This window comes from Leucopleurus acutus (assembly GCF_964270905.1).
Source record: "Leucopleurus acutus genome assembly, chromosome: 20".
In the NCBI taxonomy this organism is placed as follows: Eukaryota; Metazoa; Chordata; class Mammalia; order Artiodactyla; family Delphinidae; genus Leucopleurus; species Leucopleurus acutus.
In genome coordinates, this window is record NC_139162.1 from 45,912,254 (window position 1) to 45,925,281 (window position 13,028).

Genomic DNA, 13,028 nt, shown 5'->3' on the forward strand with positions numbered 1-13,028 from the left:
TGGTGAGGAAGGGCAGACGAGAAAGTTTAGTTTGTCAGATGGGGAAAGGGCTTTGGAGAGAAATAAAGCAAGAAGGCGGGATTGGGACCATGGCGGGATTGCAGCTTTATGCGTGATCAGGGGAGGCCTCACTGAGAAGGTGGGTACTTGAGCTAAGTCCCAAAGAGGGAGCCATGTGGACCTCTGGGGAAGAGCTTTCCCTTCCTGACAGAGGGAGTGTCCAGTGCAAAGGCCCTGAGGTAGGAGTATTTTGGGGCATGATCAGGGACCATCGGAGGCCAGTGTAGCTGGATGAGTGAGGGGGTGAGTGGTGAGAGGGGAGGTGGGAGAGATGATGTGGGCAGACCATGTGGGGTGGGCCACAGTGAGAACTCTGGCTTTTCCCCTGAGTGAGATGAAGCCATGGGAGGGCTCTGAGCAGAGGAGGGATGTGATTGGACTCAGGTGTTCACAGGCTACCTCCCTGTTCCACCCTTTCTCTGGCCTTCTCTCCCATCTCTGGAACTCCAGAGTTTGGAACTTTACCCACCCTGTACCATCCCCCTCCTGACCCATGCTGACATCAGTGTAGCATATTGGTCAGTAGCTTCCATTTTAGAGGCAGGCAAACCTGGGTGTGAGTCCTGTCTCCAGCACTTAGGAGTTCTGCCACCTTGGGTGAGCAGTTTAACTTCACTGAGCCTGTTTCCTCATCTGTAAAATGGAGATTTAAGGAGGTGGCGAGATGATGCCTAGGTCTAAATGTATCCAACACAGAGCTGCACAGATATTAAATGCAAGAAAAGGGAGTACGATTAATAGCCACTCTGATGCAAAAGAAGAAAGTAACTTTCTTTCAGAGTAAGAGATGACGGATGCTTCAACAAAGGCAGTGTGGATGGGAAGGAGGCGATGCCTTTGGGGGGTTCTGCTGGAGGCCTGGAGGCCGAATAATAGGACTCGAGACTGACTCCGGTGGAGGGAGTGGGGAGAGAGCAGACCAAGGCAACGTCTAGGAACTCAGCTTGGAGGACTGGGTGGGTGATGGGGCCGTCGCTGGCAGAGGGACCTGGAAGGAGGAAGACACTGGGTGATGTGGGAAGTGTACGATGTCCAGGAGACGGTTCACTGCAGGGGAGAGCCTCACCCAGACTTGTTAAAGTGGATGGATGAATGTCCCCTCTGGATTTTCTTTTAGCTCAATTTGAGAGTCCCCACTTTTGAATCGTGGCATTTATTCCACCATTAGTGTCTGATATATTTGGCCTTATTCTAGCCATCTTATAGTTGTCTTTCTTTTTTTCTTCCTAAACTCCCTTTTCTTTTCTACTAGTGGCTACCCCTTCCCCTCCCCACAACATACTGTAATTCCTATTTTTCTATCAACATTAAAAATTAACCACTATCTATGCCCTCCTACCCAAGCAATTGAGGACTTTTGCAAATTTTAACTTTCCTATGCTTCCCCAAATCTGTCTGGGCTCCCCCAGGCAAATAGGCTGGTCTCCCTGTATCCAGTTGTGGGTAGGGGCAGCTCCTCCTCACCGTCTCTGGTTCCCAGGAGGGATGTGAGGGTTCTGTCTGGGTCCAAGCATGGCAAACGTGCCACCCAGTCTCAGGTTCCAGGGATAGCGTGTAGGAGAGATTGTCCTCAGAGCCTGTTCGTGGGGTTGTGGACGGGAGGGATGTGGGTGCGGTAGGAAAGACCTCAGGACCTTGGAGTTAATCCCCATCCATCCACCAGGCCCCCTTCCCAGGACTGCTACACCCTGGGTCTTACCACAGCCGGCATGGGGAACTGGTGTGGGTGGGACAGGGGCTTCTGGGGGGCTCACGTCGCCCTTGGCCCCTGGCCTCTTCTTACACTCCACCTTCACTTGGTCTCTGCAGTGTTTGTGGCAACACAGCCCACAGTCTGGGGGAAATTCAGAGGTTAGTGCCAGAGGCCCAGTCTGTGTCCTCTATTCTTCCAGCCCGCGGGTCCTGGATTCCCTCCCCCTCTCCATGCCCCACTCACCCCGACAGCGGTAGCCTTGCTTGGTGACACCCCAAAGCTGGGAAGAGAAAGCAGAATAGGTTACCTAGGCTAGGGGAAGGAGGGCTGTGATTGGGGTGGGGCTGGGGTCTGTCTGGAGGAAACAATTCAGGTTTTGGAAGTTTTCAAGGCTAGAGGCTTATGTGGGATCTGGGAGACTAAAGGAATTAGGAGGTTATCTCAGGTTTGGAAAGTCATCTGTGATATGAGAATTGGACAAAATTTGGAATTAATAAAGCATAGATTCTATGGGCAGGGATTGTGTCTGTTCTGTTTCCTCCTGTGCTCCCACCCACCCAGAGCCTATAACTGTGCCGGGCACACAGCAGGTGCCCAGTATATATTTATGAATGAAAACATGAATGAAAAAGTAAATTCGGAAAGTAATCCAAGGTTTGTGAATTGGTCTTGGTTTGAGATTGAGAGATTTGTCCCTTATACAGAGTTTGAGGATACCCTGAATTTGGAAATTATCCAGGGTTTGAATTATCTGGGGTCTAGAGACTTGGAGATTGATTCTGCTTGGAGATAATCTACTCGTGTTTGTAGATTCTCCAGGGTTTGGCAGTTATCCAGGATGGAGATTGTCTGGGAATCGAGCAGTATCTAGACTTCAGAATTATCCAAGATGTAGGGAATATCCATTGTTTAGGGTTGCTGTGAAATACAGGGATTATTTGAGGCTAGAGGCTTTTCTGGAATTTGGGGATTATCCGGGGCTTGGTGACCGAGAGCGCTCCAGGGCAGGCCTGGCTTTTCCAGCCCAGGCTGTGAGGAGTTAGGGCGCTCCAGGGGTCTCTCAGGGTGACAGCGGGCGGAGTGCTCACGAAGCCGCTGCAGATGCCACAGAAGGTGGGCTTGCGGAAGGTGACCTCCTGGAAGGTGTGCAGGAAGGTCAGGCCCAGCTTGGAGCAGATGGCGCTGGCCTGGAGCAGGTACCCTGTCAGCTCCTCTCGGCTGAAGGAGCCACTCCTGGGGGAGAGACTGCGCTTCAGCAGGACTGGCCCATTTCTCCCAGACCCAGGAGTCCTGGATACCCCAGGTCCTCGTCTTAAGGGAACCCAGGAGTCGGGAGCACCTACCCCTGGCGGGGGGGTGGGTGAAGCCCGTGGCAGGCGAAGGGGAAGTTGCCTGAGAGTCGCTCAAAGTCCTCCTGAGAGATGGTGCCTCGGCCTTCGGGGTCATAGTTCTTGAACACAGACTTCGGAGGAGCGTGGGAAGGGGAGAGTCAGGCCGAGTCAGAGGCCCCAGGGCCTTAGATCCCTCCTCTTGCCCAGGGCTCCTCCTCACCTCCACCAGCTGCTCCACGTGCCGACCCAGCGTGACCCTGTCGGGCTTGGGCGTCACGCCAGGGGCCCACTGCACCACCAGGGGCACCTGGAAGGGGGAGGGTGGCTGGGGCAGGGCCAGAAGGTCACAGTTAGTCATTGCAGAGGCTTGGGCTGGAGGTCAGAGGTCAGGACTGGGGTCTCACCAGACTCTTGGGACAGCGGGGCTCCCGGGCATAAGAAAGCTCATAGATCTCGTCCTCCGTGTAGAAGAGATCCAGGGAAAGCTGGAGGATGGGCAGGGCGTTACGGACCCTCCTTGTCTCTGTCCTCCTACCTACAGCCCATGCCTGCCTGGACCCCCAATCTCCTCCTCTTTCCAAAGCCCCTCTTCCCTGGGACCCCCATGGTCCTCTCTCCCACTGAGCCCCACTTCGCTCTGCACACCGCTGGTCCCCTAGACCAGAAACACCATCTTGTCACCGAGGCTCTTTTGATCCATTTAAAATTGCAAACCCCTGTCACTTTCCATGCCTGTTTCTGCTTTAATTTTCTCTATAGCACTTTTTATCTGAAAGACCATATGATTTACTTATTTACTTTTTTCACTGTCTATCTCCCCCACTAGGAAGTCAGCCCCACAAGACAGCAGTGTTTTTCTGATGTTGCACACTGCTGTGAGCCTAAGTGCCTGAAGTAGTGCCTGGCTCACAGCAGGTGCTCAATAAATATTTGGGCTGATGGCCTCTTAGGGTCAGCATAGCATAGCAGCTTAGGCACCAATCATTCTGGGGCAGGACCAGCTTCACAGGCAGGCCTCACTCTTAGAGGGGCCTCCACTTCATTTAATGCCCTGCTGTCACCATCTTGAAATTCTTAATAATTTCAAACAAGGAGCTCCACATTTTCAATTTGCTGGTGGTCCTGTCTTAGGATCTGAAAGTCAGCTTTTCAGTCTTAGACTACCTGGTCCTCAGAATCCCAGTCTCTCTCAATTTATAGCTCTTTAGAATGAAATATATATATCTCTACCTCTCTATCTCTATTATCTATCTTTATAGCTCTTTAGAATGAAATATATATATCTCTACCTCTCTATCTCTATTATCTATCTATCATCTATCTACCTATCTATCTGTCTATGTAAAATAACATATAGCCAGAATCTCACACTTGCAGTCTTAGGACATAGTGTGATAGTTAATACATGTTCTGAAGCTGGCCTGCTGTGGGACAGGGGGCAAGTGACCTCACCTCTGTGGGTCTCAGTTTCTCAGTCTGTAGAATGGACACAATAAGGGTCCCCTCCTCGTAGGGTTGTGAGGATGGAATGAAGTGCTCTCTGGGGACTGTTAAACATGGTGCCTGGCACATAATAATTGGTCAATAACTGTTATTAGCTTTTTGCTTAGATTCCTGGATACGTTAAAGCTTGGAATTTTGGACTAGTGGCATGAGAAGCTCAGAACCTTGGAGTTCAGGAGTGCAAAAGCCCGAAGCAATTCTGGAGCTCAGATCAATGGATACTTGAGTTGCTGGGGGAACTGGGGGAAAAACGCATTACTTATATAGAGCTCACTGTGTTCCAGATACTATTTTAAGTACTTTATGTGAATTATATGAATGATATTTATATGAATTATATTACTGATTCTTTTCAACCACTCTCCGAAGTAGGTCCTATTTGTATTCCCATTTTGTAGTTAAGGAAACTGAGGCTGAGGGGTTAAGTGACTTGCCCAAGACCACACAGAAAAAAACAAAAACAAAAAAACCCCTAGAAGCTCTGGCTCCAAAGCCCATGCATTCCAGTGCTATTCTACTATTCTATCCTGACCCTCACCCACCCAGGACCCTAAATCTCAGTACCCCGCAGGTGCAGCCTCTGGGAGCTCAGCCTGGGCAACTCAGGGCAGCTCACCGTGAGCAGATGCAGTAGGTCCTCCTTGGCACTGCAGGGGGGGTGTTGCCTCTGGAGGGCTGCCAGCTCCTGCAGCCGCAGGTAGAGGCTGTTGAGCTTGGGTAGGTGCAGGCGGCCGTCAGGCAACCTGTCAGGCTGTGCCTCGTGCAGGGACACCAGATCCTTGAGATGCACACCCAGTACAGGCAGCCGGAAGCCGGTGCAGCCAGCCCAGGTGCGGCGGTAACAGGCGTAGTTGTTGTGGGCAGCAAGGAGCTCAGTCAGCTCCAGCAGGGCCTGTGTGGGAGGGGCATGTTTTTTTTGGGGGGGGAGCAGCATGTAATCGGGGAGGCCAGTTCTGTTCCCCTAGCTCCTTGAAGGGGAGTATCTAGCAGCGTCCTGTGTGGCTCTGGACCCCCCAGGGGCCCAATGGCATTTTGGACCTCTCCCCAAGCCCCTCCATGTCCCACATTGGTTTCAGCATCTCCCCAGACTGCTCTTCCACTTGGGCCCCCATCTCAGAAAGGCCCCACTGTCTCCCATTCCCCAGGCTAGAGTGATTTTTCAAAAACCCAAATCTGATCATGGGTGCTCTCAGCATTCCCAAACGCTTCCTAGCTCCCCACTGCCCCCTAGATAAAGCCCAGACACCTTAGCTGAGCTTGCAAAAGCCTCAACAGGATCTCCCCCCGCCCCCTGCCCCGGCATCTCCAGCCCAATATCCTGCCACATCCTGACCTCAGGCACACACCAGACTCATGAATGACTCGCTCTCCTTAGACACTTTCAGGACACCCCCAACCCATGCTCCTCCCATGGGTGGCCCAAATGTTGGCATCCCTGGGGGCATCATTTCACTCCCCACCTGGACTGCAAGTTCTCTGCTAGCGTCTCTTATCTGCCTCCCTCCAGTCCTGCTCAGGACCAGACACACAGTAGAGAGAGGTCAGCACCACGGATGAGGAGGGAGGAAGAATGACAGAGGAGGACAAAGCCTGGGGGTCTGTCGGATTTGGAGGAGCAAAAGGTCTCTGGGTGGCTCCAGGGCCCCTGGGGAGGGACGGAGGGGGCTGGGGAGAAGCGTGTGGGTTCAGGATAATTGACCACTGGAACTTTGGGGAGGGCAGTGGGACTTCACCTTGGTGCTGTCAGGGCTCAGGTGGGTGTGGGAGTCCTTGAGCCTGGAGATGGCGCTATGACACAGGCCCCCAGTGACTGCCATCAGCGTGTTGAAATTCTGCAGCTGGAGGAGCCTCTAGGAAGGGAGGGTGATGCAGAAGTGGTGGGCACCACATGGAGGACAGGCAAATTGGGGGTTCAAATGACAGCATCCCCACTGAGTTGGGGTCTCAGGCATGTGTGGGGATGGGCCAGTGCAGGCATCAGACAGGTGAGATGTGTCAGGCAGGAGTGGGCCACAAGCAGGTATGTGGGCATCACACGGAGGTCAGGCAGATGATAGACTAATGTTAGGTCAGAGAGAAGTGGGGGGAGTCAGGGACTTCCCTGGCGGTCCAGTGGTTAGGACTCAGCGTGTACTTCCACTGCCGGGGCATGAGCTGGAGCTCTGGTGGGAGAACTATTATCCCGCATGCCATGTGGTATGGCCAAAAAAGAAGTGGGGGGAGTCAGGCAAGTATGGGGTGTTGGACGGGTTTGGGGACTCAACAGGTCTGTGTCAGGCAGGTGTGGAGGATGCAGACAGATGTTAGGGTGTCAGACAACTAGGCGGCCTCTGCACTGGGAGCCAGCCAGGTGAGGGGAGACCAGAAGGCCTGGGTTCTGGGCAGGAGTTGGGAGCTAGGCAGAGGTGAAATCGTCCAGAGTGATACGGAGGGGTCAGGTAGATATAAGAGACAGGTGTGGGGTCAGCCCTCCCCTTTCTCACGTTTGAAGAGCGGAGGTTGCTGGGGGAGAAGGTTGTTGGGTGCCAGGGAGGAATGGAAGACGCTCAGACCGGGGAGACCCCATGTAGATGCCAGAACACCCTGGTCTGTCGTGCGGGACAGGGGAAGCAAGGAGCTGCAAGAGGCCAGAGGCAGGGCGTGGTCTGCGAGGAAGTACGCAAAGGGGCGTGGCCACGCTGGGGGAAAGCGGGCTTCCCTTTTCTCCAGAAGGGAGGGAACATAGCTGGAAAGGAGGGGGAAGGGGAGGGGGGAAGGGAAAGGGGGGAAGGTGAAGAGAAAGGGCGGGCCAAGGGAGACCTGAAGTGATGGGGTCGGATGCTGTCACTGTCCTAAAGGGACAGCTGGGGCCTAGGGACGGGGTAGAGTTTGACGCAAAGGTGCGGGCAAGAAAGAGTCTCCTCTTTCATTGCCCTGCGGATAGAATATTCGGGCACTGGGCTTGTGAGACGGGGTCAGGAGGAACGTCGTCAACTGCCACGTCTGGGACCAAGGAGTGGGGCCAGGGCGGGTTGGACGTGGTGAAATCAAGGCCAGGGAAGAAGTGCCGTCACAGTCCCGGGTTAAAACGACAGGACGGGGGCCGCGGGGCCGCGGCCAGGGTGGGGCGTGATGCGTTCGGGAGGGGCCACGATATGGTGACGTCACCGCCCGGGAGCCCCGCGGGGCAGGTGCTCAGAAAGTGGGCAGAGCGGCGGGGCGGACCTCACCTGTGCCACGTGGATGAACTTGTCCAGCACCTGCCCGCGCTGTGCAGGCCCGGGGCGGCTCAGCACCATGACCTGCACCCAGCGGGACACGCTGTTGCTGAGACCTACGGATCCCTCCAGGGCCGGGCAGCCCCGCACGGAGCCCTGCAAAACGTAGCCCCGCAGGTCCTGGGGCTGGGGGTGAGGTAGGTGTCAGGGTGGGCCCTCGCTCTCAGGCTCTGCCCCTCACACGCCATCCCCCAAGCAGTCACGACCTCTGACGTCCTAGCCCGGCCATCACATGTCCCTGAGGTCACCATGGCCCTCTCCCATCTGAGGAGAAATGTTTAAAGAAAGTTGGGTACTATTCTGAGCCCTTCCTCATAGCCTCACAAGTCTATGAAGTGAAAACTATATTATTCCCATTTTAGAGATGAGGTCATTGAGGCACAGAGAGGCTAAGTAATTTGCCCAGGGTCACACAGGCCCGAGTCAGGGAGGGAACCCAGTCTATTGCTCTTAACTGTATACCTGACTGGTATATAGTCAGCAAAGGGAAGGGTGGTGAAGAGGACACGAAACTAACTTCCATTTATTCTGCTCAAGGAGTCAACATTACATACCCACATCCACTGCACTGTGTGTGTGTGTGTGTACAATCAGGAAATTTTCCCATTAAGGAACCAGATCCCCAACTACCCTCAAAACGATGATGGCAAGATGGCAATAGCTAAACGCTTATATATAGGTTGAAGCATTTGAAATTACAATTTGGGTAGGTTAAATATGTCAAAACATGGCAATTTCAAATGGTTCAACTATAGAGCATTTACTCTGGACCAGGCGCTGATCCTATGAGGCAGGAGCTAAGTCCCCCTTTTACAGATAACGGGCTGAGGCACAGTGAATTTAAATGCTTCTCAAATAAATGAACAATTAATAAAATAGTTTGAGCACTTACTATGTGCCAGGCACTGTGACGAGCATTTTTAAATGGACATATTAATTTCCCCAGCCTGCCAGTGAAATAGTATGACCTCCTTTTTACACATGAGAAAACTGAGTCCCAGAGAGGTTGAGGAACTAGTTCAAAATTGCACAGGTAGGAAGGGGCCGATGGGATTTGAACCCGGGGCTCTGTGCTCAGCCAGCTTAACTCATTTTCCTGGACCCTCTAGCACCCAAGTTTGACAGTTTGGGTCCTCTCAGTCCTGCCTGGCCCCAGCCAGGCCTCAGCCCACCCCAAGCCCTCCCCAGGTGGGCGTCCTTACCGTGATAGCCTGGAAGGACCGGAACTCCAGGTAAGTGAGGTGCTCTGCCAGCTCCTCGGTCTCCAGGTGGTCGAAAAGCAAGGACACTTTGCGCTTTTTGCCCAGGCCTGGGCTGCTTATGGGGGGAGGGGGGCCAGGGCCACCAGGGCTCAGCCTGGGGGCAAAGAGAGGCAGGGGGAGGAGCTGGGGTGGACGGGGTGGGAGTGTGGAGGCAGAAGGCAGAGTGGGGCTGGGAGGGAAGGGGAAGGGACTGACTCACAGGTTCGCGGAGTCTCCCAGGCTCCGCTGGGTTGCGTTACCCTCCTGTTCCACAGTGGCCCAGAAGCGACCTATAACCTCTTCTAACTGGGGCTCCTGATGCACTGTCTCGGGGTGTTGGGTGAGCCAGTACCTGAGGGTGGTTTAGAGATGGTGGAATGAGGCTGGGGGTGAGGCAGGTCTCTGAAAGGGGTCTCTTGGGCTGGGAGATCTCTAGGTGCTGGGCTTGGGGGCGTCTCTAAATGTGTGCAGGGGGTCTCTGGAAGGCCAGGGTTCAGAGAGGCACCAGGTTGGGAGGATCTCGGAGTAGGACTGGGGGCCTCTTAACACAGGCTGAGGGATCTATGGCAGATGGACTGGGCAATCTCTTGGAAGTGGGATGGCTAGGAAGCAGGGTAGTGGGCATGGGTCTCAGGAACTAGGGTGGGGGCCTCTAGGGGTGAGATTTTGGGGGAACAGGGTGAGGGGGGTCTTAGAAACTAGGCTGGGGTATATGGGAGGTCGGGGTTTTAGGAATCTGAGCTGGACGTCTTGGGGGACCAGCTGGGAGAGGGTCCATAGGATCTGGTCAGGGGTCTCTAAGAGGTGAGGGTTCTAAGGAAGAGAACTGGGAGGTTTTAGGGAGCAAGCCAGGGGATTCTCAGAGTGGGATTTGCAGGAGGAGGACTGGGTAGTCTCTGGGAAGTGGTTTATTTTTTGGGGGGGGCAGTAGGGTGAGGACCTTGGGTCATGGGAGTGTAGGTCTTGGCCCAGGCCTACCTGACCAGGTGACAGATCTGCAGCCTCCTCAGCTCCTGTGTGCTCCCTGTGGCCTCCTGGTACTTAAGTTCCAGTCAAGGTTCTGTTATCCAGCATCTCAGACCTGCCTGCTCACCCCGTCCCCACCAGGCTCTCTCATCTCCGCCCTCCATCCTCCATCCACTGCTCATGGCCCCCGGAGGATATAAGGTCAGCAGACGGGCAGCAAGGTGGGCAGAAGGCAGCACCCAGTTGTGCATGGCAAGTACCATGTTGAGAATGTGGTCCCCACGGCGCAGGCTGCCAGCCGAGTCTGAAGGCAGGAGAAGGGGACACTGTGTCAGAATGGCCCCTGGGCAATGGACTGCACAGCTTCCAGAGCCGGTTGGACAGCCTGGTTCAAACCCCAGCTCTACCAGTGACTCCATGTATGAACTTGGGCAGACAAGCCGGCCTCCCTGTGCTCCAGTTTCCTTGTCTGTACCATGCATGGACCAGCACCGTCCCTGGCAAGTCATACTGAAGATGGAAATAGTAACAGACCCCTCCCCCCGCGGCTCAGGAAAAAGAAGCGCAGGTAGGTGTCTCTCTTACTCCTACTGTAGTGATTGAGAGTCATTCCACATACGCCTGCCTCTATTTTATACCCCTCAAGTTGAGCCCAGAGAGAGGTGGGTGCTTGGCCCAACCTCAGGACTGGGGAGGCTGGCCAGGGAGGGGACACTCACCGAAAGACTGAATGCATTTCTCCAGCAGGTCATCTTCGCTGCAGCCGCCCTCATTCAGCATACCCAGAGCCATGGAAGCCATGACCTTGCTGATTTCCCGGGGGCTGGGGCACGTCTTGCGGCGGCGGGCCTGTCGGGGCCGGCCCCGGCCCCCTGTCTTCCCCGGGCATTCCTGGTAGGACTTCCTGTGGACACATTCCCTGGGGAATCATGGGAGCCCCTTCCTTGAGGCAGACCCCCCAGAATTCTTCTTGACCCCAAAGCCCCAAGGCATCCTAAAGGCAAGGTCCTAGCATTAGTCCTGACCTACCGTGGTTCCATAGGAGAAAACCCCAGGAGTAGTCCAGATCATGGGAGGCTTCTCCTACAAGAAAACCCCAAGGGTCACGCCTGTCCTCTTCAGAGAATCAGGGGGGAAAACCCTAGGACTACCCTGAACCACCGCCCCCAGCGAATCATGGGAGAAGAGCCCCAGGACTACTAAAGGCCCTCCAGGAATCATAAGAACTGTCTCCTGCAGCCATTGTCCCCCAATTCCCCTTGACTGTATGGTCCCAAGACATCATGGGAGAGACTTCCTGTTGGCAGATGGGTTACTCCTGACCTCCCAGGGATTCATAGGAGAAGACCCCCAGAATTATTCTTATCCTCCCCAGGGGGAATCATGGGCGGTTCTGCCTTCAGGGATACTGCTCAGAATTCCCCTTTGCTTTCCAACACCTACCCCTCCTCCCCCCAGCCCTCATGAGAGAAGCAGACCCCTGAGATTCCATCTCTCCCTCCTCCCCCACCTTGACCGCTACTAAGGTGACAGACCCCTCCCCCAAGCCAGCCTTTCGGTGGGACTGGAGTCTTAGCTGCAAGCCTGGGTCCCTAGATTTGGAGCCTGGAGAGAAGATACAGGTGCAAAGTAGCCTCACCAGAGCCCTTCAGAGCTGGGTGCGGTCCCTGGGGCTGAGGCAGCTTCAAGGAAAGTTTAAAAATAACCCTCCCTCTGCCCTGTGCCTCCCCAAGGCTCCTGTTCCAGTTGGGGAAAGAGGGTAATGGAGAGACAGGGATGGTGGAGGAAGGAGGGAGCAGAATCCAGGCAGAAGGCCTTGGCTCCCACAAGAGTCAGACAGAACTGGGTTGGAGAAATTTATGCTGGCTGGTGAGACTTTGTGTTAATCACATAATTTCTTTGGACCTCAGTTTCCTCATGTGAAAAATGAGGGTCGTCTTCAGACCTTCCCCAAGAATTTATTATGAACATTCAATGCCTTGCTCTTCAAAAGTGCTAACTAAGGGATTTAGTTTGCTTAGGCCCTTAAGTGGCCAGAGGTGAGAAAGTTAAATTTGAGATGCAGAGAAAGAATGTGATGGGGCAAACTAGAAGCAAGGCCTGGGGAATGGGGGTGAAACCAGAAATCGGGAGACCCTCCATAACAAGGGCACGGCCATGTCCCTGGTGCATCCTAAAAGCTCGGTAATCATTTTGAATGTTGTTGAGTAACAGCTGGCATTACTGAGCACTGGATGTGTACCGGGCAGAGGGTTGAACATCTGTCCAGTTTAGGGGTTCCCAAAACATGGTCCCCAACCAATCCCAACAGCATCACCTGGGAACTTGAGAGAAATACAAATTCTTAAGCCCCACCCCAGACCTACAGAATCAGACACCTTGAAGGTGGGCCAGCAGCCTGTGTTTTAGAAGCCCTCCAGGTGGTCCTGATGTGTGCCCAAGCTTGAGAACCACAGGTCTAGACTGTACCACCGAGGACTCATGCGTCTGTCTGAGGAGGGACTATGATTATTCTATTGACAGAAGAAGAAACTGAGGCACAGAGCGGGTAAGTGACTTACCTAAGGTCACACAGCCAGAAAATGAGGCAGCCAGGTCTCCACCAGTAAACTCCTGGAGATTATAGGGAGGGGACACTTTGCCTATCAAAGACATGCTGGGGGAGGCAGAAGGAGCTGCCTAGGCTATGGACCCAGCCACCATGGCCCCTGTGAGGACAGGAAGGCAGAACCTGCTGGTATAGCCAGCTGCTAAGCCCTTACCTTCGGACTCTCTGCCCCCTGCAGCGTCTGGAGCAGCCAGCAGTTGCTTAAGACGCCGCCGGGGAGCCGCCTTGCCCTGCGTCACACTCCCCTCCCCTGGGGCAGGGCCCTGCAGGAGTCTGGAGTTTCCAGTTCTGGGGGCAGCCAAGAAGACCCCAGGGAGGACAGAGACACCCAGCCTACAGAATTAGGATGGGGGCGTGAAGGGCGCGGGG

General features: G+C 54.4%; 1 protein-coding gene across 2 annotated transcripts; it reads right to left on the bottom strand.

Moving 5' to 3' along the window:
• Positions 1 to 810: 810 nt before the first annotated feature.
• RASGRP4 (RAS guanyl releasing protein 4) lies at positions 811 to 12,801 on the bottom strand. Of its 2 annotated transcripts, XM_082861850.1 has the most exons (18): positions 12,613 to 12,801; positions 11,081 to 11,134; positions 10,771 to 10,955; positions 10,250 to 10,355; positions 10,064 to 10,126; positions 9,306 to 9,437; positions 9,047 to 9,200; positions 7,797 to 7,970; positions 6,321 to 6,437; positions 5,204 to 5,479; positions 3,489 to 3,569; positions 3,305 to 3,409; positions 3,097 to 3,215; positions 2,842 to 2,986; positions 1,997 to 2,033; positions 1,760 to 1,894; positions 1,525 to 1,637; positions 811 to 1,048 (listed from the first exon to the last, which is right to left on the bottom strand). In XM_082861850.1, exons 2-18 carry the CDS (start codon positions 11,089 to 11,091, stop codon positions 992 to 994), a joined length of 2,010 nt encoding a protein of 669 aa, XP_082717976.1. In that variant the 5' UTR covers positions 11,092 to 11,134; positions 12,613 to 12,801; the 3' UTR covers positions 811 to 991. The 2 variants fall into 2 exon arrangements, with proteins under 2 accessions (XP_082717976.1, XP_082717977.1); XM_082861851.1 differs by lacking the exon at positions 6,321 to 6,437.
• Positions 12,802 to 13,028: the final 227 nt, after the last annotated feature.